Source organism: Engystomops pustulosus, chromosome 6 (assembly GCF_040894005.1).
Source record: "Engystomops pustulosus chromosome 6, aEngPut4.maternal, whole genome shotgun sequence".
Lineage (NCBI taxonomy): Eukaryota > Metazoa > Chordata > Amphibia > Anura > Leptodactylidae > Engystomops > Engystomops pustulosus.
Window position 1 is genome coordinate 184,734,249 of NC_092416.1, and position 27,892 is coordinate 184,762,140.

The following is a 27,892-nucleotide window of genomic DNA, read 5'->3' on the forward strand; positions in this document are numbered from 1 at the left end:
AAGTATCTTGTATCCTGGATTCTGCAACCTGGAAGACGCCAATAAAGGAGACTTTTTATAAGTATCATCGAGTCCTTCTGGTGTCCACCGAGTGACGTATTGTGGGAATAATCACTTTGACACCAAGTATAGTTATTTGTATCAAATTACATTTAACAATACACAGAACAATAGACAATATCTATTATTAGACTTTACAAATGTAAAAAACAGACCTTGTTTTAAGCACGTCCTTATGTATGCCCATTATAAAGATCTGATGCTTGTGTTAGCTGAGACACAAAGGTGACACATACAGGCATCCCCTACTTAAGGACACCCGACTTACAGACGACCCCTAGTTAAAGACGGATCCATCTTTCCACGGTGACCTCAGGTGAAGTTTCAAAGAAATTTTAAACTCCAATTGTCACTGGGGCAAAAAAAAAAAAATTTGTCTGCATCTACAGTTGTAAAATATACAGTTTCGACTTACATACAAATTCAATTTAAGTACAAACCCAAGGAACCTATTTTGTATGTAACCCGGGGAATGCCTGTATATCATATATTAAATATCACAATAGCAACAACAAGGTAAACAGCAATTCAGAGACACATGAAAAATTATATAAACACACTGAATAATATCATGCTTTAAATGACAAAATTAATGCTGGAGTGTTAAAGGGCATCTACCACCAGGATGAAGGATTGTAAACCGAGCACACTGAAATACTGGTGTGTGCCCCCTCTGGCAGATTCTACTCTTGATTTAGCTTCTTATGCCCTTGTTCTTACAAAAATAGGCTTTCAAAATTATGCAAATGAGCCCAAGGGCTCAGGACTCCGTGGCTGTTAATTGAGTCTGGAGCCCCTCAGGCTCATTTGCATAATTTGTAAAGCCTTTTTTTTGTAAAAACCAGGGCATAAGAAGCTAAATGAAAAGATGATCCTCCCAACAGGGGACATACCAGTATGTCAGTGTGCTTGGTTTACAGTCATTCATCCTGGTGTAGAGTTCCTTTAAAAATGGCAAATTTGATAGCAAATATATTTTAGTAGCAAATGTCTGCTGGTAGCTGGTAAAAAGTCACAACTGTTACATATATGACGTAGTAAAATAAATGTCTCTGTTCTATCTGTATGAAATACTTGTCCTTGGTTGGTTTTTTGATATTTTTTTTTTTTTTAAATGACGTGATGTTTGGCTAAAACATATTCCAGATTTGTAACAAATTCGGCTTTAACACTGTGTGAGGACTTCTGATGGTTAACAAGATCTGGTTTATGAGCATAGCATTTCCCGCAATCTGAACACGAAAATGGCCTCTCCCCTGTGTGACTTCTCTGATGTCGTCCAAGATGTGTTTTCTGGGTAAAACTTTTCCCACATATCGAACATGAAAATGGCTTCTCCCCTGTGTGAATTCTGCGATGTCTGGCAAGATCTGCAATGGCTACAAAACTTTTCCCACATTCAGAACAGGAAAATGGCTTCTCCCCCGTGTGAGTTCTCTGATGTCTAACCAGATTTGAGATAAGTGTAAAACATTTTCCACAATCGGGACATGAAAACGGCTTCTCCCCTGTGTGAACTGTTTGATGACTAAGAAGATGATTTTTTCGAGTAAAACATTTGCCACATTCTGAGCATGTAAATATCTTCTCCCCTGTGTGGCTTCTCTGATGCATGGGGAGATCTGCTTGAACACAAAATTTTTTCCCGCATTCTGAATCTGACATAATGTTCTCAGCCGTTCCTGATGATTCTTTAGATAAGACCCATTTAATAGGATGAGGCGATGGATTGTTCCTGTGAAGGGCTGAGGATTCATCTGGGATGTTGTCATGTTCTTCTAATGTATCTTGTGAGTTATAAGGATCCTCTGCTTTGAAATCTGATACCAGGTGTCCCTCTGACCATTCGGTACAATAACCTGGAAAAAAAATGAAAAGAACATTGGTTGTGATTAGGAATCTTTCCTGCTTACCATAAGGTTCTGTATTATTACTGATGTAACATCTCAGTCTCCAGGGCCGGTTCTAGACAAATTGGGGCCCTGGGTAAAACTAAAAGTGGGGCCCCAAAATAAAACAATTTTATGACAAGTCAGTAAGTGGCTCCCTTTAGTATGGCAAAACAAACTGTGATATGGAAGGCGATGATAGGGAGATGATAGGCAGCACAGTGCTTCCGTGGTTAGCACTACAGCCTTGCAGCGCTGGTCATCATCGGCAAAGAGTTTATATGTTTGTGTGGTTTTCCTCTGGGTCCTCCGGTTTCCTCCCACACTCCAAAAAATTACTGGTTGCTTGAATAGATTGTGAGCCCCATGGGGACAGGGACTGATTTAACAAGCGCTGTGTAATCTGTGTGCGCTATATAAAGAATTATTAATTATTTTGATGGAAGATAAATATGAAAGATGATAGAGATTTCTAGATGCAGAACTATAAAGTAGATGATATGTACAGGAGATGGATATGAGAGATAAATACACTAGAACAGAAATAGAAGATTGATTGATAAATGGAGAAAAAGTGAGATATATAAATGTTCAGATTATGGGAGATATAGACAGGAGAGAGATGATAAGCATCTTCACCCGGGAACAGTCAGGTATTTCTGGATATTATGTCGCGTTATTGACCAAAGCAATTTTTACAATTTTGGCATTTAAAAATAAAATCGAAATAACAGCAAAAAAAAATTAAATTAACCCAACAAACCACATATTTTCTGCCCCATTTTCAAAATTGCATTAAAGCGTTTAGACATAGACGCCTTCATGCAATTTTGATTCAAACATTTTATAAAAAAAAAATAGTTAAAATTGGACTTTGATGGCAAAAAATGTTCTCCAAACATAAAATATTTACCTTCACATCTCCTAAATGTAATAGAGTTCACAATATCACTAAAACTGTAATAACTAGATATCTGCTTTTCAACTAGAAATTCCATTATCAGTGAGGTGCAGCGGCTCCTGTGTGCAGCAAATTCTCCCTGCAGCCTGATGCCTAAGAATCTGGAGGGAGGGGGGGGGGACTTCAGAGGGCTGTATCTTTGGCTTTGTGAAACATAGAACCTCACTTCTTTTTTCCTATGTAAGAAGAGAGTCTCCTCTTTTATATGAATCCAAATTTGTGTTTCTAAGAGTCAGGAAAACGGAGCTATTAACTGTTAATCTGTCGGGAGTGATTTTTATATATAAAAATGGCACCTGATGTTCTCCCTTTAAACCTGAATATCTCTGGATCCCTGGCACCTAGGAACACAATTCAAGATTCATTTGAAAGAAGAGATTCTCCCCTTTCATGGGGCCCTGGGTAATTGCCCACTTTGCCTACCCATAGCGCTGGACCTGTCAGTCTCCTCCTCCGAGGCCCTGGTGAGCAGTATTCCTGACCCTCATAGCTCTCACCTTCCAGCTTTTCTTAGTCTATGTCTCCATGTTCTGTATTGTGTTATCACTCGTCTCTGCTTTATCTAGTGGTTACTACTTACCTGGGCAGTTACCTGTAGGAATCTCCTCCTTACATCGCTCATCGCCCCTCACATATGTCTCTGGGGCAGGAATATTCTTCACATCTTCATCCTGATACACAAACTGAGGAACAAATATTGTAAGAAGTCACCAGACGATGGAGAAGTCACAGAGGAGGATTCAGACAATAAGAAAAGATCAGTAATTTATAACTACAGGAGAAGTTATCTGAGACACATAGCTACAGGTCTCCACCATAAATCCAACATATTGAGAACATAAAGGATGACATAAAAATCTCATTGACATCAATATAAATTTTAAGTGATACGTTAAAACTCTGTTAAACCTCAGTTCTTTACTTTTTCGAAGGAGGGAAGGAAAGGAAAGAAGGAACAGTAGTGTGAAATGAGACGAACAAAGAATTAGTGTTTCAGAAAAAGCAAATGGTAAAGCTGGAGTCCAGCACATAGAGACTATATATGGCCAGGGGATTTTACAAGAAGACAATTTAAAAAATATAATAAACCTCCACAGATCAGAGAAGTCTTCTCTCCATCTACCTGATGATCCTGTGGGACATATTTCTCCTCTGAACAATCCTGTGGTAGGAGAAGAGGACTGGGACATCTCTCCGGTGATGTTCTCTTACTGGATCTACCTGTAGGAAACATCCAGAGACTGAATTCCTTCTTTCCATACAGATAATGAAAGGACGTGTGGATTTAGTCCTGTCTATTACCTGCTGATGTGAGGGGCTGGTGGTCCTCCATCATGACGTCCTTGTACACATCTTTGTGTCCTTCTAAATACTCCCACTCCTCCATGGAGAAATAGACAGCCACATCCTGACACCTTATAGGAACCTGACACACACAATGATCCCGTCATCACCCAGATCCCTTCATAGCGTTACTGTATAATGTCCCAGCATTCCCAGCAGTGTCACCTCTCCAGTCAGCAGCTCCATCATCTTGTGGGTGACTTCTAGGATCTTCTGCTCATTGATGTCATCATGTATCAGGGGGTGAGGTGGAGGAGCCGGGATTGGGCTCAGGGTTCTCCCCCGTCCTTCATACACAGGGGCCTGACAGCGCCCACTAGAGGTCTTCCTCACTACTGTGTAATCCTGGTTATGGAGAGACACATTGATAAATCTCCCTCCATACATTTCCAGAATCTCTCACCTCTCCAGTCCTATCATCTGTTATTCCCATAGATAATGATGTCATGTGACCTCATCACAATCTCTCACCTCTCCAGTAATATAGAAGAGAATCTCTAGGGTGAGCTGGAAGATTCTCTCCATCCTCGTGTCTCTCTCCATCGTCTGATCCTGAAGAGAACAAAGATAAAGTAAAAACATATAAATTATCATGTAAAAATACAATTGCTGAAATCAATAAGAAAACACTGAGGAGATCCTGATGATCAGTGATGGATTTTGGATCTTCTATGGATTACATTGTGAGTTTCTTTATGACGGAGATGAAATCAGTGTAACATCCTGACATCTAGTAGAGATCTTCATGAATTAGTGTTAGGGTCCAATTCAGACAACTGGAAACCATGACCCATACATGACATTTCCCGGCACTACTGCGGCTCCTCTGAGATGAAGTTACAGTATGATAGTGATTATGAAACTGGGAGTCCCCTCTCCTCACATGACGCTGTGTATGGACCTGCAGTGGTTCTGGTACTGACAGCGTTATATATTATTATCCTGGTGCCAGGTTATTACAGATGTGGATGCGCTGGGATTGTAGGTTCCTGAGATAAATATGAATTTCCACATTTGTGATAACCCAGCGGTTCCTATGTCCTGTCACCTGGAGATTTCTCCTCTCCCACCAATAATAGAGGCGCTGGTGATGCCCGGATGATGGAGTCACACTGTAGGAGAGAACTTCATCCATCTAGGGCTCAGCCAAAGGATTCCCAAATCCATCACTAAGGATCAGACTTCTGTAGGGATTTGCTATTGCCGCTAAGAAATAGTGTGATCAGCCTGTGGCCCCTGCTGCATTACCTCAGAAACCCCAGAGATACAGGTAGGGGATGTTTAGTAAATAGAGTCTGCAGGAGACCATGAGGCTGGAGAAGGAGACAGAGATAGATGTCTGCAGGAGGACATGAGGCTGGAGAAGGAGACAGAGAGAGATGTCTGCAAGAGAACATGAGGCTGGAGAAGGAGACAGAGAGAGATGTCTGCAGGAGGACATGAGGCTGGAGAAGGAGACAGAGAGAGATGTCTACAGGAGGCCATGAGGCTGGAGAAGGAGACAGAGAGAGATGTCTACAGGAGACCATGAGGCTGGAGAAGAAGACAGAGAGAGATGTCTGCAGGAGGCCATGAGGCTGGAGAAGGACACAGAGAGAGATGTCTACAGGAGGACATGAGGCTGGAGAAGGAGACAGAGAGAGATGTCAGCAGGAGACCATGAGGCTGGAGAAGGAGACAGAGAGAGATGTCTGCAGGAGGACATGAGGCTGGAGAAGGGGACAGAGAGAGATGTCTGCAGGAGGCCATGAGGCTGGAGAAGGAGACAGAGAGAGATGTCTGCAGGAGGCCATGAGGCTGGAGAAGGACACAGAGAGAGATGTCTACAGGGGGACATGAGGCTGGAGAAGGAGACAGAGAGAGATGTCAGCAGGAGACCATGAGGCTGGAGAAGAAGACAGTGAGAGATGTCTGCAGGAGGACATGAGGCTGGAGAAGGATACAGAGAGAGATGTCTACAGGAGGACATGAGGCTGGAGAAGGAGACAGAGAGAGATGTCAGCAGGAGACCATGAGGCTGGAGAAGAAGACAGTGAGAGATGTCTGCAGGAGGACATGCGGCTGGAGAAGGAGACAGAGAGAGATGTCTGCAGGAGGCCATGAGGCTGGAGAAGGAGACAGAGAGAGATGTCTGCAGGAGGACATGAGGCTGGAGAAGAAGACAGAGAGAGAGATGTCTGCAGGAGGACATGAGGCTGGAGAAGGAGACGCAGAGAGAGATGTCTGCAGGAGGACATGAGGCTGGAGAAGAAGACAGAGAGAGAGAGATGTCTGCAGGAGGCCATGAGGCTGGAGAAGGAGACACAGAGAGAGATGTCTGCAGGAGGACTCCTGTAATACAGAGGCTATATCCTGGGGGGAGGTGCTGACTCCTGTAATACAGAGGCTCTATCCTGGGGGAAGGCGCTGACTCCTGTAATACAGAGGCTCTATCCGAGGGGAGGTGCTGACTCCTGTAATACAGAGGCTCTATCCCGGGGGGAGGCGCTGACTCCTGTAATACAGAGGCTCTATCCCGGGGGAAGGCGCTGACTCCTGTAATACAGAGGCTCTATCCCGGGGGAAGGCGTTGACTCCTGTAATACAGAGGCTCTATCCCGGGGGAAGGCGCTGACTCTTGTAATACAGAGGCTCTATCCCGGGGGGAGGTACTGACTCCTGTAATACAGAGGCTCTATCCCGGGGGGAGGCACTGACTCCTGTAATACAGAGGCTCTATCCCGGGGGAAGGCGCTGACTCCTGTAATACAGAGGCTCTATCCCGGGGGGAGGCACTGACTCCTGTAATACAGAGGCTCTATCCCGGGGGGAGGTGCTGACTCCTGTAATACAGAGGCTCTATCCCGGGGGGAGGCGCTGACTCCTGTAATACAGAGGCTCTATCCCGGGGGAAGGCGCTGACTCCTGTAATACAGAGGCTCTATCCCGGGGGAAGGCGCTGACTCCTGTAATACAGAGGCTCTATCCCGGGGGAAGGCGCTGACTCCTGTAATACAGAGGCTCTTTCCCGGGGGAAGGCGCTGACTCCTGTAATACAGAGGCTCTATCCCGGGGGGAGGCGTGAAACCCCAAGCTAGAGACATGGAAATGATAAATGTCCCCGGTGACTTCACACCTACCTCCACCTGCAGAGCTCCAGATATATATGTGCAAGGAAGAGGACCTGTGATGATGTCATGACCATGTGATTAGTCACATGAGTGGGAGGAGTCAGTCTCCAGGAAGTGTTGCTAGCGTCAGACCATCCCTGCTTCTCATGTGAGGAGAAGTTGTGACCAGCGCTGAGACTACTGTGGAAGGAAGCCTTGTGTGGTGCAATTACGGACCCAGTGCCCCCACGCGACCTCCTGTGTGACACAACACTCGCTCACTGGGACTCGTAAATCAGAGCCCTGTCGGCCTATAGAATTCCCACCAACTTCTTGTTAGATATAAGTCTGGTCCGGAGCAGGATAATAGACCAGACCAGAAAGCAGCCCAGGTAGCATCTAACATTAGACCAAGAACATGTCGTGTGGATTTGTTGATCGAGATAAAATGGCATCAGAGGTTAATGTCACTGTAAAGAGAACCCGTCAGGCAAATTAATCCCCGAAACTACTATATATTTCCATAAACTGCCATTAGAAAGCATTGCCTCTATCCCTTCATTGTCCCTCTACATGCCTGTAAACCTAAATTTTCGGCACTAGGAGCTGCTTTCTAGAGTAAGCAGCTCCTAGTGCTTGATCAAACGCCGCAGTGTTAGAAGGATAGCGTTACCGGAAACCTCCCATAACACTATCTAACACTGCGGTGGGGTACAGTGTAATCATCGGACAGCTCGCAAAGCTGTCCGATGTATTCATGAGGGGGTAGTCCGAGGCGCTGCCTCTTCCCCGGAGCGCCCCGCTCGCTCCATAGGCCGGCAGTTCCCCGGACCGGCCCTAGCAACGCCCTAACCCCGCCCCTCATTAATACGTCGGACAGCTTTGCTAGCTGTCTGACTATTACACTGTACCCCACCACATTGTTAGATAGCGTTTCTGGAAACCTCCGGTAACGCTATCACTCTAACACTGCGGCGTTTGTTCAAGCACTAGGAGCTGCTTACTTTAGTAAGCAGCTCCTATTGCCGATAAATTGGGTGACAGGTCCTCTTTAAAGGACACCTGTCATCAGGTCTCTGCCACTAGTCCTGTCACTACTACCTGTTGGAGCAGCTCACATGGATCCATCACAACCTTTATCTAATCAATTCATACATTAATCATTGCAAAATCATCTTTTCTTTATTATGTAAATGAGGATGGTCACATGGTCAGAGGCAGTGATGTCACCCCTGTTCCCCCTTCCCTCTCCTCCCCCTGCTCATGTCTGTGTGTAATGTATAGTAAAGCATTGCTAGTGTGTGTTCTGCATCTGCTGACATGCTGCATCCTCCTAATACACAGAGACACAGACATCAGCTACACAAGTACCTGACATGTTCTGCTATAACATGGCTGCATCCTGGAGCTGTTGTATCTCTTCTATACAAACACACAGACTGGAGGGGTGTGGCCACCAGCACCAGGAAGCACATCATTATACAGCCTCACATCATTATACAGGCTGTCAGTCAAGCACTGGGGGTGTGGCTGTGCCTCCCACTCATGAATAAGCTGGACTGCTTGACTATGCGAATGACTCATTGGACATTTCACAGGTCATTTGCATACAGCTTTAGGACCTCATTGCTTGGGTTTACAGGCATGTAGAGGGACAATGAAGGGATAGAGGCAATGCTCTCTAATGGCAGTTAATGAAAATATATTTAGTTTAGGAGGGTTATTTTGCCTGACGGGTTCTCTTTAAGCAGTAAGGTCCTAAAGCTTTATGCAAATGACCTGTGAGATGACCAAGAGTCATTATCATATTTAAAGAGGACCTGTCACCCAAATTTTTGGCAGGTCCTCTTTAAGCTGTCCAGTGGAAGGCACAGCCACACCCCCGGGTGCTTGACTGGCAGCCTGTATAATGGTGTAATGGCTCCTCCATGTGCTTCCTGCTGCGGGCGCCCCCTGCAGCCTGTGGCTGTATGAGATACTCCTATACACATGACTGACAGCCTGTATAATGATGTGAGATATAATGGTATAATGTCTCCTCCATGTGCTTCGTGGTGCTGGCGCCCCCTGCAGCCTGTGTGTGTATGAGATACTCCTATACACAAGACTGGCAGCCTGTATAATGATGTGAAGTATAATAGTGAAATGGCTCCTCCATGTGCTTCCTGGTGCTGGCGGCCCCTGCTGCCTGTGTGTGTATGAGAAACTCCTATACACATGAGTGGCAGCCTGTATAATGATGTGAGGTATAATGGTGTAATGGCTCCTCCATGTGCTTCCTGGTGCTGGCACCCCCTGCTGCCTGTGTGTGTATAGGAGAGATACAACAGATCCAGGCAGCCATGTTATAGCAGAACATGTCAGGTACTTATGTAGGTGATGTTGGTGTCTCTCACATGTGTAAATAGCAGTGTCACGGCCGCAATCCTTGGTACGCCTCCGTGTTCCCTGTGTTCCTCCAGCGTTTCCAGACGCCTCCGTGTTTCCTGTCTCCAACATTCCCAGATGCTCCTGGTGGCTGCCGTGTTCCCAGCGTTTCCTGACGCCTCCAAACCACCAGCTCTTCTCCAAGGACCTCTCCGTTCCTGCCTGGGTCCTGTGCCATCTTCTGCCTGCTTGCCTGCCAGAGGGTCCACTGGTCCACAGACTCCTCCCTCCAGACTCTTCCCATAGAGACTTCTATTTCTGTTGCCTGTGGACCATTACATCAAGATCCAGCCATGGATCCGGGACTCCGCCAAGGATTCTTATCAGTTGCTGGCTGTTTTTTCTGGATCGCCCAGCAGTCCCGCCTGCTTACTTTCCGGGACGAACAACTAGGCAGAGTTGCCTCCATGCTTCAATATCAGCTAAAACCCCAGCAACTTCGAGGTCGGCTTTCACGTCTGCTTTGCTTGGCTCCGGCTTTTCCAGAAGCCACTCCAGAGTCTCCGGCTTTCGCAGAAGCCACTCCAGAGTCTCCGGCTTTCGCAGAAGCCACTCCAGAGTCTCCGGCTTTCGCAGAAGCCACTCCAGAGTCTCCGGCTTTCGCAGAAGCCACTCCAGAGTCTCCGGCTTTCGCAGAAGCCACTCCAGAGTCTCCGGCTTTCGCAGAAGCCACTCCAGAGTCTCCGGCTTTCGCAGAAGCCACTCCAGAGTCTCCGGCTTTCGCAGAAGCCACTCCAGAGTCTCCGGCTTTCGCAGAAGCCACTCCAGAGTCTCCGGCTTTCGCAGAAGCCACTCCAGAGTCTCCGGCTTTCGCAGAAGCCACTCCAGAGTCTCCGGCTTTTCCAAAAGCCACTCCAGAGTCTCCGGCTTGTCCAAAAGCCACACCAGAGTCTTCGGCTTTTCCAAAAGCCACTCCAGAGTCTCCGGCTTTCCCAAAAGCCACTCCAGAGTCTCCGGCTTTTCCAAAAGCCACTCCAGAGTCTCCGGCTTGTCCAAAAGCCACACCAGAGTCTCCGGCTTTTCCAAAAGCCACTCCAGAGTCTCCGGCTTTCCCAAAAGCCACTCCAGAGTCTCCGGCTTTCCAGAGCCGCTCCAGCCTCCAGCGTACCCAGAAGCCTCTCCAGAGAGTCTCCAGCTTTTCCAAAAGCCTCTCCAGTCTCCAGCTTCCCAGAGCCATTCCAGTCTCCCTGCCTGCCAAGTGCCTGCCATTCCAGGTTCCATGGCTGTCGGTCCCTGTCTTCCTTCAGTGGTATCCTGTCACCTTGAAGAATTGGAGGAGACGGAAGACGAAGAGGGGCCCTAGAGGGGGGTACTCTCACGGCCCCACCTGCGATCCTCAGTACGGATCGCGGGTACACCTGTGCCCTTCCATGTGGCGCGGCACCCCGTCCCGAACTTACCTCTCCAGCGCTCCTGCTTCCCGATTAGGCCGCATCCTCGCTTCTGCTGCCTGCACATGCCGCGCGCTCCCGCGACCTCTCTCCCAGCGTCCTCCTGATTGGCGCTGGATAATCCGGCTCAGCCCTTATAATCCGGCACCTCCTTTCACTCTCCGCCGGATCTTCAGCATTCTTCATGGAACTACCAAGGTTTCCACACCTCGCTTCCCACGGCGGTTCCTGTTGAAGTGATTGCCCATCAGCGTTTCCGGACGCTCCTGTCCTCATGCGTTTCTGTGTTTCCCGTACGTCTTCCAGCGTTTGCAGACGCCTCCGTGTTCACAAGAACATTTGTTGGAGAATGAGGGTGTGGATGTTGGACCATCAGAAAAGACCTATGATGACGATGAAACACAACTGCTAGTGGTTGTGGCTTTCTGTGATGTGCCGCTGGAAAATGAGAATGGAAAAGGCTCGGTTGTAGAAGAAGAGAAGGATAATGATGAGGTCCTAGACCTGACATGGGTAGAAAGCAGTTGTATTTCAGGCGAAGAAGTGGTGGCCAGGTAGCCATGGGCAGAACCGGCGAAATGGTACCAAGGTGCAGCGTTCAGCCCATAGCCACATGGTCTACTGCACAGGGACGCAGGAAACAAAGGCCATCCGACAGGGTGTCTGCATAGCATTTTTTGGTTGGACATGCAAAAGATAGGACATAAATGTGTCTGTTTTATTTGTATGACATCATACATGTCCTTGGTTTGTTTTTTGATTTTTTTTTTTTAAATGACGAGATGTTTGGCTAAAACATATTCCAGATTTGTAACATAAATTCGGCTTTAACACTGTGTAAGGACTTCTGATGGTTAACAAGATCTGGTTTATGAGCAAAACGTTCCCCACAATCTGAACACGAAAGTGGCTTCGCCCTAGTGTGAATTCTCCGATGTCGTCCAAGATGTGATTTCTGGGTAAAACATTTCCCACATTCTGTACATGAAAATGGCTTCTCCCCCGTGTGAATTCTCTGATGTCTGGCAAGATCTGCAATGGCTAGAAAACTTTTCCCACATTCAGAACAGGAAAATGGCTTCTCCCCCGTGTGGCTTCTCTGATGTCTAACCAGATTTGAGATAACTGTAAAACCTTTTCCACAAACAGAACATGAAAATGGCTTCTCCCCTGTGTGAATTCTTTGATGACCAAGAAGATGATTTTTTCGAGTAAAACATTTGCCACATTCTGAGCATGTAAATATCTTCTCCCCTGTGTGGCTTCTCTGATGCATAGGGAGATCTGCTTGAACACAAAATTGTTTCCCACATTCTAAATCTAACATAATGTTCTCAGCCGTTCCTGATGATTCTTTAGATAAGACCCATTTAATAGGATGAGGCGATGGATTGTTCCTGTGAAGGGCTGAGGATTCATCTGGGATGTTGTCATGTTCTTCTAATGTATCTTGTGAGATATAAGGATCCTCTGCTTTGAAATCTGATACCAGGTGTCCCCCTGACCATTCGGTACAATAACCTGGAAAAAATGAAAAGAACATTGGTTGTGATTAGGAATCTTTCCCTGCTTACCATAAGGTTCTGTATTATTACTGATGTAACATCTCAGTCTCCTCCTCCGAGGTCCTGGTGAGCAGTATTCCTGACCCTCATAGCTCCCACCTTCCAGCTTTTCTTAGTCTATGTCTCCATGTTCTGTATTGTGTTATCACTCCTCTCTGCTTTATCTAGTGGTTACTACTCACCTGGGCAGTTACCTGTAGGAATCTCCTCCTTACATCGCTCATCGCCCCTCACATATGTCTCTGGGGCAGGAATATTCTTCACATCTTCTTCCCGATACACAAACTGAGAAACAAATATTGTAAGAAGTCACCAGACGATGGAGAAGTCACAGAGGAGGATTGATACAATAAGAAAAGATCAGTAATTTATAACTACAGGAGAAGTTATCTGAGACACATAGCTACAGGTCTCCACCATAAATCCAACATATTGAGAACATAAAGGATGACATAAAAATCTCATTGACATCAATATAAATTTTAAGTGATACGTTAAAACTCTGTTAAACCTCAGTTCTTTACTTTTTCGAAGGAGGGAAGGAAAGGAAAGAAGGAACAGTAGTGTGAAATGAGACGAACAAAGAATTAGTGTTTCAGAAAAAGCAAATGGTAAAACTGGAGTCCAGCACATAGAGACTATATATGGCCAGGGGATTTTACAAGAAGACAATTTAAAAAATATAATAAACCTCCACAGATCAGAGAAGTCTTCTCTCCATCTACCTGATGATCCTGTGGGACATATTTCTCCTCTGAACAATCCTGTGGTAGGAGAAGAGGACTGGGACATCTCTCCGGTGATGTTCTCTTACTGGATCTACCTGTAGGAAACATCCAGAGACTGAATTCCTTCTTTCCATACAGATAATGAAAGGACGTGTGGATTTAGTCCTGTCTATTACCTGCTGATGTGAGGGTCTGGTGGTCCTCCATCATGACGTCCTTGTACACATCTTTGTGTCCTTCTAAATACTCCCACTCCTCCATGGAGAAATAGACAGCCACATCCTGACACCTTATAGGAACCTGACACACACAATGATCCCGTCATCACCCAGATCCCTTCATAGCGTTACTGTATAATGTCCCAGCATTCCCAGCAGTGTCACCTCTCCAGTCAGCAGCTCCATCATCTTGTGGGTGACTTCTAGGATCTTCTGCTCATTGATGTCATCATGTATCAGGGGGTGAGGTGGAGGAGCCGGGATTGGGCTCAGGGTTCTCCCCCGTCCTTCATACACAGGGGCCTGACAGCGCCCACTAGAGGTCTTCCTCACTACTGTGTAATCCTGGTTATGGAGAGACACAGTGATAAATCTCCCTCCATATATTTCCAGAATCTCTCACCTCTCCAGTCCTATCATCTGTTATTCCCATAGATAATGATGTCATGTGACCTCATCACAATCTCTCACCTCTCCAGTAATATAGAAGAGAATCTCTAGGGTGAGCTGGAACATTCTCTCCACCCTCCTGTCTCTGTCCATTGTCTGATCCTGAAGAGAAAGAAGATAAAGTAAAAACATATAAAGTATCATGTAAAAAAACCACAATTATTTAAATCAATAAGAAAACACTGAGGAGATCCTGATGGTTAGTGATGGATTTTGGATCTTCTATGGATTACATTGTGAGTTTCTCTATGACGGAGATGAAATCGGTGTAACATCCTGACATCTAGTAGAGAACTTTATGAATTAGTGTAAGGACCCAATTCAGACAACTGGAAACCATGACCCATACGTGACATTTCCCGGCACTACTGCGGCTCCTCTGAGATGAAGTTACAGTATGATGGTGATTATGATGCTGGGAGTCCCCTCTCCTCTCCTCACATGACGCTGTGTATGGACCCGCAGTGGTTCTGGTACTGACAGCATTATATATCACTACCCTGGTGCCAGGTTATTATGTGGATGCGCTGGGATTGTAGTTTTCTGAGATAAATATGAATTTCCACATTTGTGATAACCCAGCGGTTCCTATGTCCTGTCACCTGGAGATTTCTCCTCTCCCACCAATAATAGAGGCGCTGGTGATGCCCGGATGATGGAGTCACACTGTAGGAGAGAACTTCATCCATCTAGGGCTCAGCCAAAGGATTCCCAAATCCATCACTAAGGATCAGACTTCTGTAGATATTTGCTATTGCTGCTAAGAAATAGTGTGATCAGCCTGTGGCCCCTGCTGCATTACCTCAGAAACCCCAGAGATACAGGTAGGGGATGTTTAGTAAATAGAGTCTGCAGGAGGACATGAGGCTGGAGAAGGAGACAGAGAGAGATGTCTCTAGGAGACCAATAGGCTGGAGAAGGAGACAGAGAGAGATGTCTACAGGAGGCCATGAGGCTGGAGAAGGAGCCAGAGAGAGATGTCTGCAGGAGGCCATGAGGCTGGAGAAGGAGCCAGAGAGAGAGATGTCTGCAGGAGGCCATGAGGCTGGAGAAGGAGACAGATAGAGAGATGTCTGCAGGAGGCCATGAGGCTGGAGAAGGAGCCAGAGAGAGAGATGTCTGCAGGAGGCCATGAGGCTGGAGAAGGAGACAGAGAGAGATGTCTGCAGGAGGACATGAGGCTGGAGAAGGAGCCAGAGAGAGAGATGTCTGCAGGAGGACATGAGGCTGGAGAAGGAGCCAGAGAGAGAGATGTCTGCAGGAGGCCATGAGGCTGGAGAAGGAGCCAGAGAGAGAGATGTCTGCAGGAGGCCATGAGGCTGGAGAAGGAGCCAGAGAGAGAGATGTCTGCAGGAGGCCATGAGGCTGGAGAAGGAGCCAGAGAGAGAGATGTCTGCAGGAGGCCATGAGGCTGGAGAAGGAGCCAGAGAGAGAGATGTCTGCAGGAGGCCATGAGGCTGGAGAAGGAGCCAGAGAGAGAGATGTCTGCAGGAGGCCATGAGGCTGGAGAAGGAGCCAGAGAGAGAGATGTCTGCAGGAGGCCATGAGGCTGGAGAAGGAGCCAGAGAGAGAGATGTCTGCAGGAGGCCATGAGGCTGGAGAAGGAGCCAGAGAGAGAGATGTCTGCAGGAGGCCATGAGGCTGGAGAAGGAGCCAGAGAGAGAGATGTCTGCAGGAGGCCATGAGGCTGGAGAAGGAGCCAGAGAGAGAGATGTCTGCAGGAGGCCATGAGGCTGGAGAAGGAGCCAGAGAGAGAGATGTCTGCAGGAGGCCATGAGGCTGGAGAAGGAGCCAGAGAGAGAGATGTCTGCAGGAGGCCATGAGGCTGGAGAAGGAGCCAGAGAGAGAGATGTCTGCAGGAGGCCATGAGGCTGGAGAAGGAGCCAGAGAGAGAGATGTCTGCAGGAGGCCATGAGGCTGGAGAAGGAGCCAGAGAGAGAGATGTCTGCAGGAGGCCATGAGGCTGGAGAAGGAGCCAGAGAGAGAGATGTCTGCAGGAGGCCATGAGGCTGGAGAAGGAGCCAGAGAGAGAGATGTCTGCAGGAGGCCATGAGGCTGAAGAAGGAGCCAGAGAGAGAGATGTCTGCAGGAGGACGTGAGGCTAGAGAAGGAGACGGAGAGAGATGTCTACAGGAGGACATGAGGCTGGAGGAGGGGACAGAGAGAGATGTCTGCAGGAGGCCATGAGGCTGGAGAAGGAGCCAGGGAGAGAGATGTCTGCAGGAGGCCATGAGGGTGGAGAAGGAGACAGAGAGAGATGTCTGCAGGAGGACATGAGGCTGGAGAAGGAGCCAGAGAGAGAGATGTCTGCAGGAGGCCATGAGGTTGGAGAAGGAGCCAGGGAGAGAGATGTCTGCAGGAGGACATGAGGCTAGAGAAGGAGACGGAGAGAGATGTCTACAGGAGGACATGAGGCTAGAGAAGGAGACGGAGAGAGATGTCTACAGGAGGACATGAGGCTGGAGAAGCAGCCAGAGAGAGAGATGTCTGCAGGAGGCCATGAGGCTGGAGAAGGAGCCAGAGAGAGATGTCTGCAGGAGGACATGAGGCTAGAGAAGGAGACGGAGAGAGATGTCTACAGGAGGACATGAGGCTGGAGAAGGGGACAGAGAGAGATGTCTGCAGGAGGACATGAGGCTGGAGAAGGGGACAGAGAGAGATGTCTGCAGGAGGCCATGAGGCTGGAGAAGGAGACAGAGAGAGATGTCTGCAGGAGGCAATGAGGCTGGAGAAGGAGACAGATAGAGATGTCAGCAGGAGACCATGAGGCTGGAGAAGGAGACAGAGAGAGATGTCTACAGGAGACCATGAGGCTGGAGAAGGAGACAGAGAGAGATGTCTGCAGGAGGACATGAGGCTGGAGAAGGAGACAGAGAGAGATGTCTGCAGGAGGCCATGAGGCTGGAGAAGGAGACAGATAGAGATGTCAGCAGGAGACCATGAGGCTGGAGAAGGAGACAGAGAGAGATGTCTGCAGGAGGCCATGAGGCTGGAGAAGGAGCCAGGGAGAGAGATGTCTGCAGGAGGCCATGAGGCAGGAGAAGGAGCCAGGGAGAGAGATGTCTGCAGGAGGCCATGAGGCTGGAGAAGGAGCCAGAGAGAGATGTCTGCAGGAGGACATGAGGCTAGAGAAGGAGACGGAGAGAGATGTCTGCAGGAGGCCATGAGGCGGGAGAAGGAGCCAGGGAGAGAGATGTCTGCAGGAGGCCATGAGGCTGGAGAAGGAGACAGAGAGAGATGTCTGCAGGAGGACATGAGGCTAGAGAAGGAGACGGAGAGAGATGTCTACAGGAGGACATGAGGCTAGAGAAGGAGACGGAGAGAGATGTCTGCAGGAGGACATGAGGCTGGAGAAGCAGCCAGAGAGAGAGAGATGTCTGCAGGAGGCCATGAGGCTGGAGAAGGAGACTGAGAGAGATGTCTACAGGAGGACATGAGGCTGGAGAAGCAGCCAGAGAGAGAGATGTCTGCAAGAGGCCATGAGGCTGGAGAAGGAGACTGAGAGATGTCTGCAGGAGGCCATGAGGCTGGAGAAGGAGACAGAGAGAGATGTCTACAGGAGGCCATGAGGCTGGAGAAGTAGACAGAGAGTGATGTCTGCAGGAGGCCATGAGGCTGGAGAAGGAGACAGAGAGTGATGTCTGCAGGAGACCATGAGGCTGGAGAAGGGGACAGAGAGATGTCTGCAGGAGGCCATGAGGCTGGAGAAGGAGCCAGGGAGAGAGATGTCTGCAGGAGGCCATGAGGCTGGAGAAGGAGCCAGAGAGAGATGTCTGCAGGATGACATGAGGCTAGAGAAGGAGACGGAGAGAGATGTCTCCAGGAGGACATGAGGCTGGAGAAGAGGACAGAGAGAGATGTCTGCAGGAGGACATGAGGCTGGAGAAGGGGACAGAGAGAGATGTCTGCAGGAGGACATGAGGCTGGAGAAGTGGACAGAGAGAGATGTCAGCAGGTGACCATGAGGCTGGAGAAGGAGACAGAGAGAGATGTCTGCAGGAGGCCATGAGGCTGGAGAAGGAGACAGAGAGAGATGTCTACAGGAGGACATGAGGCTGGAGAAGGAGCCAGAGAGAGAGAGATGTCTGCAGGAGGCCATGAGGCTGGAGAAGGAGACTGAGAGATGTCTGCAGGAGGCCATGAGGCTGGAGAAGGAGACAGAGAGATGTCTGCAGGAGGCCATGAGGCTGGAGAAGGAGACAGAGAGAGATGTCTGCAGGAGGACATGAGGTTGGAGAAGGAGCCAGAGAGAGATGTCTGCAGGAGGACATGAGGCTGGAGAAGTGGACAGAGAGATGTCTGCAGGAGGTCATGAGGCTGGAGAATGAGACAGAGAGAGATGGCTACAGGAGGACATGAGGCTGGAGAAGGAGACAGAGAGAGATGTCTACAGGAGGACATGAGGCTGGAGAAGGAGACAGAGAGAGATGTCTACAGGAGGACATGAGGCTGGAGAAGGAGACAGTGAGAGATGTCTGCAGGGTGTAAGGTAAGTGGCATAGAAGAAATAGATAATTGCACCTGAACATCTACCTACCTCAGGTCAGTTAGTGAATGTAGAGGGCATATGAATATAGAGGGCCACTTTCTCCTCTATCTCCCTCACACAGAGCCCACAGTCTGCTCTGTGTCATGCATATACTTACAGAACCTCGTCAGAGGTTGTAGTGAAGGAATATACATATATGGTAGTTGGAGGTTTGTGGCATCAGGACAGTAAGCCTTACACGACTGTTGCCCATATCACATAGGTAAGTCCCAGGAAGAGATGTAATACAGAGGCTATATCCCGGGGGGAGGCAGTGACTCCTGTAATACAGAGGCTCTATCCCGGGTGAGGCACTGACTCCTGTAATACGGAGGCTATATCCCGGGGGAGGCACTGACTCCTGTAATACAGAGGCTATATCCCGGGGGAGGCACTGACTCCTGTAATACAGAGGCTATATCCCGGGGGAGGCACTGACTCCTGTAATACAGAGGCTATATCCCGGGGGAGGCACTGACTCCTGTAATACAGAGGCTCTATCCCGGGGGGGAGGCACTGACTCCTGTAATACAGAGGCTCTATCCCGGGGGGGAGGCACTGACTCCTGTAATACAGAGGCTCTATCCCGGGGGGGAGGCACTGACTCCTGTAATACAGAGACTCTATCCCGGGGGGGAGGCACTGACTCCTGTAATACAGAGGCTCTATCTCAGGGGGAGGCGCTGACTCCTGTAATACAGAGGCTCTATCCCGGGGGGAGGCGCTGACTCCTGTAATATAGAGGCTCTATCCCGGGGTGAGGCACTGACTCCTGTAATACAGAGACTCTATCCCGGGGGGAGGCGCTGACTCCTATAATACAGAGGCTCTATCCCGGGGAGAGGCGCTGACTTCTATAATACAGAGGCTCTATCCCGGGGAGAGGCGCTGACTCCTGTAATACAGAGGCTCTATCCCGGGGGGAGGTGCTGATTCCTGTAATACAGAGGCTCTATCCCGGGGGGAGGCACTGACTCCTGTAATACAGAGGCTCTATCCCGGGGGGAGGCGCTGACTTCTATAATACAGAGGCTCTATCCCGGGGGGAGGCACTGACTCCTGTAATACAGAGGCTCTATCCTGGGGGGAGGCGCTGACTCCTGTAATACAGAGGCTCTATCTCGGGGGACTTACTCTCTTACATTCCCATCTTCCGTCTTCAGAGACTCCAGGAGCCATTGTACCCACCGGTCAGAGCCGGAGTCTTCACTTCACAGATTGTCTTGAAACTAGTCCACAGTTTAGAGAATTACAGTCACACAAATGTAAAAATATGAAGCATCTCATCTTCTGGTACAGAAGCTCTTTCAGCCCCCGTGCATCTAATACACGAGGAAGTGAAAACATCATTCAGAACTTGTTGTGAACAGCGGCCAAGAGGAACCCCCCAAGTTAGAGAGATGGAAGTGATAAATGTCCCTGGTGACTCCACACCTACCTCCACCTGCAGAGCTCCAGATATATGTGCGAGGAAGAGGACCTGTGATGATGTCATGACCATGTGATTAGTCACATGAGTGGAAGTCAGTCTCCAGGAAGTGTTGCTAGGGGCAGGACCATCCCTGGTCCTCATGTGAGGAGAAGTTGTGACCAGCGCTGAGACTACTCTGGAACACTGACTGTTGAGACGTACCGCGTTAGCCAGGAAAAATTCAAAAATCTGATGTAAATACTTTTGTGTAAAAACTACAAAAGTGCTTAAGGAATGATACCTTTATGGGCTAACCAGAAAAATAATTTTTGGTGCAAGCTTTCAGGGCACACAGGCCCCTTCTTCAGGCATGGATACAAATGAAGCACTGAGAGAAAAACACAACATTTGAGGGATGTTACAACAAGATAATTAGTAGATATGGTGAGACTCAATGAAGATAAACCGGGACAATAAATCTAGAGCTTATGTTACACAGAGAAGGGTGATGCGTGGGGGGGGGGGGGGGGGATTGGCCTAGGATGGCAGGGGTCTGGAGTCAGGGGGTGGCCTAGGATGGCACGGTCTGGAGTCAGGGGGTGGCCTAGGATGGCAGGGGTCTGGAGTCAGGAGGTGGTCTAGGATGGCAGGGGTCTGGGGTGGCCTAGGATGGCACGGTCTGGAGTCAGGAGGTGGCCTAGGATGGCAGGGTCTGGAGTCAGGAGGTGGCCTAGGATGGCACGGTCTGGAGTCAGGGGGTGGCCTAGGATGGCAGGGTCTGGAGTCAGGGGGTGGTCTAGGATGGCAGGGGTCTGGAGTCAGTGGGGGGTTTAGGATGGCAGGGTCTGGAGTCAGGGGGTGGCCTAGGATGGCAGGGTCTGGAGTCAGGGGGTGGCCTAGGATGGCAGGGTCTGGAGTCAGGAGGTGGTCTAGGATGGCAGGGTCTGGAGTCAGGGGGGGCCTAGGGTGGCAGGGGTCTGGAGTCAGGGGGGGCCTAGGGTGGCGGGGTCTGGAGTTAGTCTCTTGTGGGGATTGAAGCAAGTCCATGTAATTAGCCATAAACCCAGGTGCAATATTGAGGCCTTGTGTCAGTGACTGGAAGGTCATCATCAGTTTGAACTCCCAGGTTTTCCTTTCTCTGTTATCCTTAAAGTCACCTTTCAATATTAGGACCTTTAAATCCTTCTCGCTGTGGCCTGGAATAGGTAAGTGTTTCTCACAGGTGTGTCCTTGCTTATGGCGTCTGTGAGAATTCATCCTGCTCTGAAGTTTTTGTTGAGTCTCCCCAATGTATTTATTATTTGTGTGACACCTCATGCACAGTTTCATGTACACATCGGAGGATCTACAGGAGAATGTGCCCGGGATGTTATACTCCTGTTCTGTGTTGGGGATGTGGACTGTGCTTGATGATAGAACATGGGCACAAGTCTTGCATCTTTTGTTATGGCAGGGAAAAGTGCCCGTCTGTGTTGGTGGTGAGAGGGCACTTCTTACCAGGAGATTCCTCATGTTTGGTGGCTGTTTGTAGGCAAGGAGGGGTAGGTCCGGGAATATGTCCTTTAGCCTGTTGTCCTTATGAAGAATGGCTTGGAGATCTGCTGCAATTTTCTTTAAAATCTTTATTTGGGTGTTGTACATGACCACCAGGGGTACTCCAGGCCTTCCAGCAGGCAGCAGGTGGCTCCTTGTAGCCCTGTGGATCTGTGTATCTATAGCCCCCTGTTGTACGAATGTTCTTCTTAGTGATAGAAGGTGATGTTCTCTATCCTCACTCTCTGAGCAGATCCAAATGTATCTCAGAGCTTGGCTGTAGACAATAGATTTCTTGATGTTTTGGATGAAAACTTTTCCACTTTAAGTATGCTGGATGGCTTGTAGGTTTTTGATAAATTGTAGTTTGTATGCTGTTGTCCTTAATGTATATGGTTGTGTCAAGGAAATGTATCTTAGATTTTGAGTAGTCCAGGGAGAGTTTTATGGTAGGATGAAATTTGTTAAAACTTCTGTGGAAAGACAACAGTTCATCCTCAGATCCTGGCCAGCATTCCCAGGTGGCTCCCGTGTTCCCAGCGTTTCCAGATGCCTCCAAGCCACCAGCTCTCCTCCAAGGACCTCTCCGTTCCTGTCTGCCTGGGTCCTGTGCTAGCTTCTGCCTGCCGTGAATTCCAGCTCATCCTATCTGTCACAGTCTATGGGGAATAGTCCCTTAGGACTAAGTCAGTGGACTCCCTGGGCCACCGCGGGAGATAACAACCTTACCCGCACCCGGGAGTGGAGTCTAAGTGAACTCCTGGTCTCCGCCTGAGCCCGCCGCAAAGCGGGATGGTCTTGCTGCGGCAGGAGTCACCAGGTCGCTCCGCGGGTGCGACTAGGCCCACGGTGGCAGCCAAGGTAGGGACACGGGGACCACAGGAAGGCAGGTAGGGACACGGGGACCACAGGAAGGCAGGTAGGACCACGGGAAGGCAGGCAGGACCACGGGAAGGCAGGCAGGACCACAGGAAGGCAGGCAGGACCACGGGAAGGCAGGCAGGACCACGGGAAGGTGGCAGGCAGGACCACGGGAAGGCAGGACCTTGGGAAGGCAGGCAGGACCACGGGCAGGCAGGCAGGACCACGGGAAGGCAGGCAGGACTGCCACAGGATAACAGGACCGCCACAGGATAACACAGAACAAGGGAACACAGGAAACCAGGAACACGGGAATCACAGAATCCACAGAGGCACCTGGAAACGCTCGGGAACGCAGAGGGCTTTCTCTTCGGTAACAGGACAAGAAAATCCGGCAGGGGATGCTGGGAGTCGCCAGGCTATATAGCCGAGCCAGGAATGCCAGAGCCAATAAGGAGGACACTGGCCCTTTAAGGCTGGGAGAAGTCCGCGTGCACCCCCTCTAGTGGCAGGAGCACGCGACTGCATGGAAGAAGCATGCGGCCTACAAGCTGGGAGCAAGAGTGCAGGCCGGAGCCAGGAGAGGTAAGTGAGAGCTGGGGGAGCAGGGACCGCGGCAGCAGGCACGGGTACACCCTCAATCCGTACCGAGGATCGCGGGTGTAACCGTGACAGTACCCACCCCTTAGGGCCCCTCTTCTCTTCTTCTTCAGACCGCTGTTCTTATTTCTTCGCCTCCTCCAATTCTTCTTGGTGATGAGACACATTAGGTGGAGAGAAGGCACAGGGAAGACTTGGGAAGCCGCAGGCTGGGTTGGCTCTAGGCACACCTGAACGGCCTCAGTGTAGGCCGGAGCAGCCGTGGGAAGCTGCGGAGTCTGGGGCGCCACTGGGGCAGCCGTGGCAAGCTGCGGAGTCTGGGGCGTCACTGGGGCAGCCGTGGCAAGCTGCGGAGTCTGGGGCGCCACTGGGGCAGCCGTGGCAAGCTGCGGAGTCTGGGGCGTCACTGGGGCAGCCGTGGCAAGCTGCGGAGTCTGGGGCGCCACTGGGGCAGCCGTGGCAAGCTGCGGAGTCTGGGGCGCCACTGGGGCAGCCGTGGAAAGCTGCGGAGCCACTGGAGCAGCCGTGGCAAGCTGCGGAGCCACTGGAGCAGCACTGGCAAGCTGCAGAGCCACTGGAGCAGCACTGGCAAGCTGCGGAGCCACTGGAGCAGATGCAGGGAGCTGCGGAGCCAATGGGGAGCTGCGGGGCCACTGGAGCAGCTGCGGGGAGCTGCGGAGCCACTGGAGCAGCTGCGGGGAGCTGCGGAGCAACTGGAGCAGCTGCGAGAAGCTGCAGAGACACTGGAGTAGCTGCGGGAAGCTGCGAAGGCTTGGTACCGCTAGAGCAGCTCTAGGAAGCTGCGGAGACTCTGGAGCAGCTGCGGGAAGCTGCGGAGACACTGGAGCAGCTGTGGAAAGCTGCGGAGGCTTGGGTACCACTGGAGCAGCTCTAGGAAGCTGCGGAGACTCTGGAGCAGCTGCGGTAAGCTGCGGAGACACTGGAGCAGCTGCGGGAAGCTGCGGAGATACTGGAGCAGCTGTGGAAAGCTGCGGAGGCTTGGGTACCACTGGAGCAGCTGCGGGGAGCTGCGGAGACACTGGAGTAGCTGCGTGGAGCTGCGGAGACACTGGAGCAGCTGCGGGGAGCTGCGGAGACACTGGAGCAGCTGCGTGGAGCTGCGGAGACACTGGAGCAGCTGCGGGGAGCTGCGGAGACACTGGAGCAGCTGTGGAAAGCTGCGGAGGCTTGGGTACCACTGGAGCAGCTGTGGAAAGCTGCGGAGGCTTGGGTACCACTGGAGCAGCTGCGGGGAGCTGCGGAGACACTGGAGCAGCTGCGGGGAGCTGCGGAGACACTGGAGCAGCTGCGGAGACACTGGAGCAGCTGCGGGGAGCTGCAGAGTCACGGGAGCAGCTCTGGGGAGCTGCGAAGGCTCTGTTACGAGCCGAAACGCGTGTCGGGGATATCGCCATCCCGGACAGTGGAGGTCCACTTCATCTCACATTTTGTTCATTGGTAAGGTATTATCTCTACCTGTTTGTGCGCATTACCTATGTTTATGCATGTTAAGCAACTGTGTGCCACTTTACACCTGTTGCCTTCATTACATGTACCATCTGTCCTTACCTATTACATGTGCATGCTTTGTCCATGTGTAATTCCTCCTATGTCTGCCCGGGGTGACGAATTTCTCATTTGTTGTCGCCGCCTTGCACTGTCATTCCCCCTCAGCATTGTCTGAGGATTTTCATCCTGCTTTTATCATTATGTCTTAAATAGTCATTAATAAAGTATTTTTTACTACAATTATTCAGACTCAATTTGGTCCTTCATAGTGCTTCCTTTTACCCCTTTTTCCCTGTCCCTCCTTAAAGGGGTACCTTTTGTTTTTTAGCTCTGGGGAGCTGTGGAGTCACGGGAGCAGCTCTGGGAAGCTGCGGAGGCTTGGGCGCCGCTGGTGCAGCTCTGGGAAGCTGCGGAGACACTGAAGACACCGGAACCATGCAGGACAAATGAGGTGGTCGAACTTGAGGTGGTTCAAATCTGGACTGGATTTTTGCCAGGAACTTGGTATGGGTAACCATGTCTGGGTCACCACTTTCCCATAGAGCAGTAGCCCAGTTCAGCGCCTCTCCAGTCAGCAAAGAAAAAACACATGCCAACTTAGTGCGTTTGGGACCACGGAAAGGCAGGCAGGCAGGACCGCCACAGGATACCAGGACCGCCACAGGATAACACAGAACAAGGGAACACAGGAAACCAGGAACACCACGGGAATCACAGAATCCACAGAGGTGTCTGGAAACGCTCGGGAACACGGAGGGCTTTCTCTTCAGTAACAGGACAAGAAGATCTGGCAGAGGATGCTGGGAGTCGCCAGGCTATATAGCCGAGCCAGGAATGCCAGAGCCAATAAGGAGGACACTGGCCCTTTAAGGCTGAGAGAAGTCCGCGCGCGCCCCCTCTAGTGGCAGGAGCACGCGACTGCATGGAAGAAGCATGCGGCCTACAAGCTGGGAGCAAGAGTGCAGGCCGGAGCCAGGAGAGGTAAGTGAGAGCTGGGGGAGCGGGGACCGCGGCAGCAGGCACGGGTACACCCTCAATCCGTACCGAGGATCGCGGGTGTAACCGTGACACTATCAAGCCGCTTTCCTGCTGTTATCCCAGGCTCGGACTGTGTCCTACATCCCTGTCAACCATGGCTGCCACCGCGGTCTTAGTCGCACCCGTGGAACGACCTGGTGGCACCCCGCCGCAGCAAGGTCATCCTGCTTTGCGGTGGGCTCTGGTGAAGACCAGGTGCCACTTAGACTCCAGTCCCGGGTTGCAGCTAGTACTCTCTCCGTCTCCTCCCTCCGGACTCTTCCCATAGAGACTTTTAGTTCTGTTGTCTGTGGACCGTTACAGCAAGATCGGCCATGGACTCTGCCAGGATCCAGGACTCCGCCAAGGATTCTAATCAGTTGCAGGCTGTTTTTTCTGGATTGGTCACCCAGCAGTCCCACCTGCTCCAGCGTTTCCAGACGCCTCAGTGTTTCCTGTCTCTAGCATTCCCAGATGCTCCTGGTGGCTGCCGTGTTCCCAGCGTTTCCAGACACCTCCAAGCCACCAGCTCTCCTCCAAGGACCTCTCCATTCCTGTCTGCCTGGGTCCTGTGCCAGCTTCTGCCTGCCGTGAATTCCTGCTCATCCTGTCAAGCCGCTTTCCTGCTGTCATTCCAGGCTCGGACTGTAAGTGGATCCACTCTTGATTTAGCTTCTTATGCCCTTGTTCTTACAAAAATAGGCTTTCAAAATTATGCAAATAAGCCCGAGGGGCTCAGGAATCCATAGCTGTTAATTGAGTCTGGAGCCCCTCAGGCTCATTTGCTTAATTTTTAAAGCCTTTTCTTTGTAAAAACCAGAACATAAGAAGCTAAATGAAGAGCAGATCCTACCAGCTGGGGGCACACACCAGTATGTCAGTGTGCTTGGTTTACAGACCTTCATCCAGGTGTAGATTTCCTTTAAAAATGGCAAATTTGATTGCAAATATATTTTAGAAGCAAATGTTTGCTGGTAACTGGTAAAAAGTCACAACTGTTACATATATGACGTAGTGCAATACATTTGTCTGTTTTATTTGTATGACGTCATACTTGTCCTTGGTTTGTTTTTTGATTTTTTAAAATGACGAGATGTTTGGCTAAAACATATTCCAGATTTGTAACATAAATTTGGCTTTGACACTGTGTGAGGACTTCTGATGGCTAACAAGATCTGGTTTATGAGCAAAGCATTTCCCGCAATCTGAACACGAAAATGGCTTTTCCCCTGTGTGAATTCTCTGATGTCGTTCAAGATTTGTTTTCTGGGTAAAACATTTGCCACATTCTGTACATGAAAACGGCTTCTCTCCTGTGTGAATTCTGTGATGTCTGGCAAGATCAGCAATGGCTAGAAAACTTTTCCCACATTCAGAACAGGAAAATGGCTTCTCCCCCGTGTGGCTTCTCTGATGTCTGACAAGATTTGCGATAGATGGAAAACTTTTGCCACATTCTGAACATGAAAATGGCTTTGCCCCTGTGTGAGTTCTCTGATGTCTAACAAGATTTGAGATAACTGTAAAACCTTTTCCACAATCGGGACATGAAAATGGCTTCTCCCCTATGTGAATTGTTTGATGACTAAGAAGATGATTTTTTCGAGTAAAACATTTGCCACATTCTGAACATGTAAATGGCTTCTCCCCTGTGTGAATCATGTGATGTCTAACAAGATCTGACTTCTGGTTAAAATATTTTCCACATTCTGAGCATGTAAATGACTTCTCCCCTGTGTGGCTTCTCTGATGCATAGGGAGATCTGCTTGACCACATTTTAAATCTGACAGAATGTTCTCAGCCGTTCCTGATGAATCTTTAGATAAGACCCATTTAATAGGATGAGGCGATGGATTGTTCCTGTGAAGGGCTGAGGATTCATCTGGGATGTTGTCCTGCTCTTCTAATGTATCTTGTGAGATATAAGGATCCTCTGCTTTGAACTCTCGGTACAATAACCTGGAAAAAATGAAAAGAACATTGGTTGTGATTAGGAATCTTTCCCTGCTTACCATAAGGTTCTGTATTATTACTGATGTAACATCTCAGTCTCCTCCTCCGAGGTCCTGGTGAGCAGTATTCCTGACCCTCATAGCTCCCACCTTCCAGCTTTTCTTAGTCTATGTCTCCATGTTCTGTATTGTGTTATCACTCGTCTCTGCTTTATCTAGTGGTTACTACTCACCTGGGCAGTTACCTGTAGGAATCTCCTCCTTACATCGCTCATCGCCCCTCACATATGTCTCTGGGGCAGGAATATTCTTCACATCTTCATCCCGATACACAAACTGAGAGACAAATATTGTAAGA

The 27,892-nt window shown here is 49.6% G+C and overlaps 1 protein-coding gene across 1 annotated transcript; it reads right to left on the minus strand.

The window, feature by feature from the left end:
* Positions 1-27,892, minus strand: LOC140066027 (uncharacterized). Its single transcript, XM_072113590.1, has 10 exons — positions 27,768-27,892; positions 26,684-27,541; positions 19,793-19,859; positions 13,631-13,748; positions 13,452-13,549; positions 12,909-13,011; positions 11,953-12,682; positions 11,171-11,274; positions 10,879-11,031; positions 1-1,919 (listed from the first exon to the last, which is right to left on the minus strand). Exons 2-10 carry the CDS (start codon positions 27,334-27,336, stop codon positions 1,171-1,173), a joined length of 2,775 nt encoding a protein of 924 aa, XP_071969691.1. The 5' UTR covers positions 27,337-27,541; positions 27,768-27,892; the 3' UTR covers positions 1-1,170.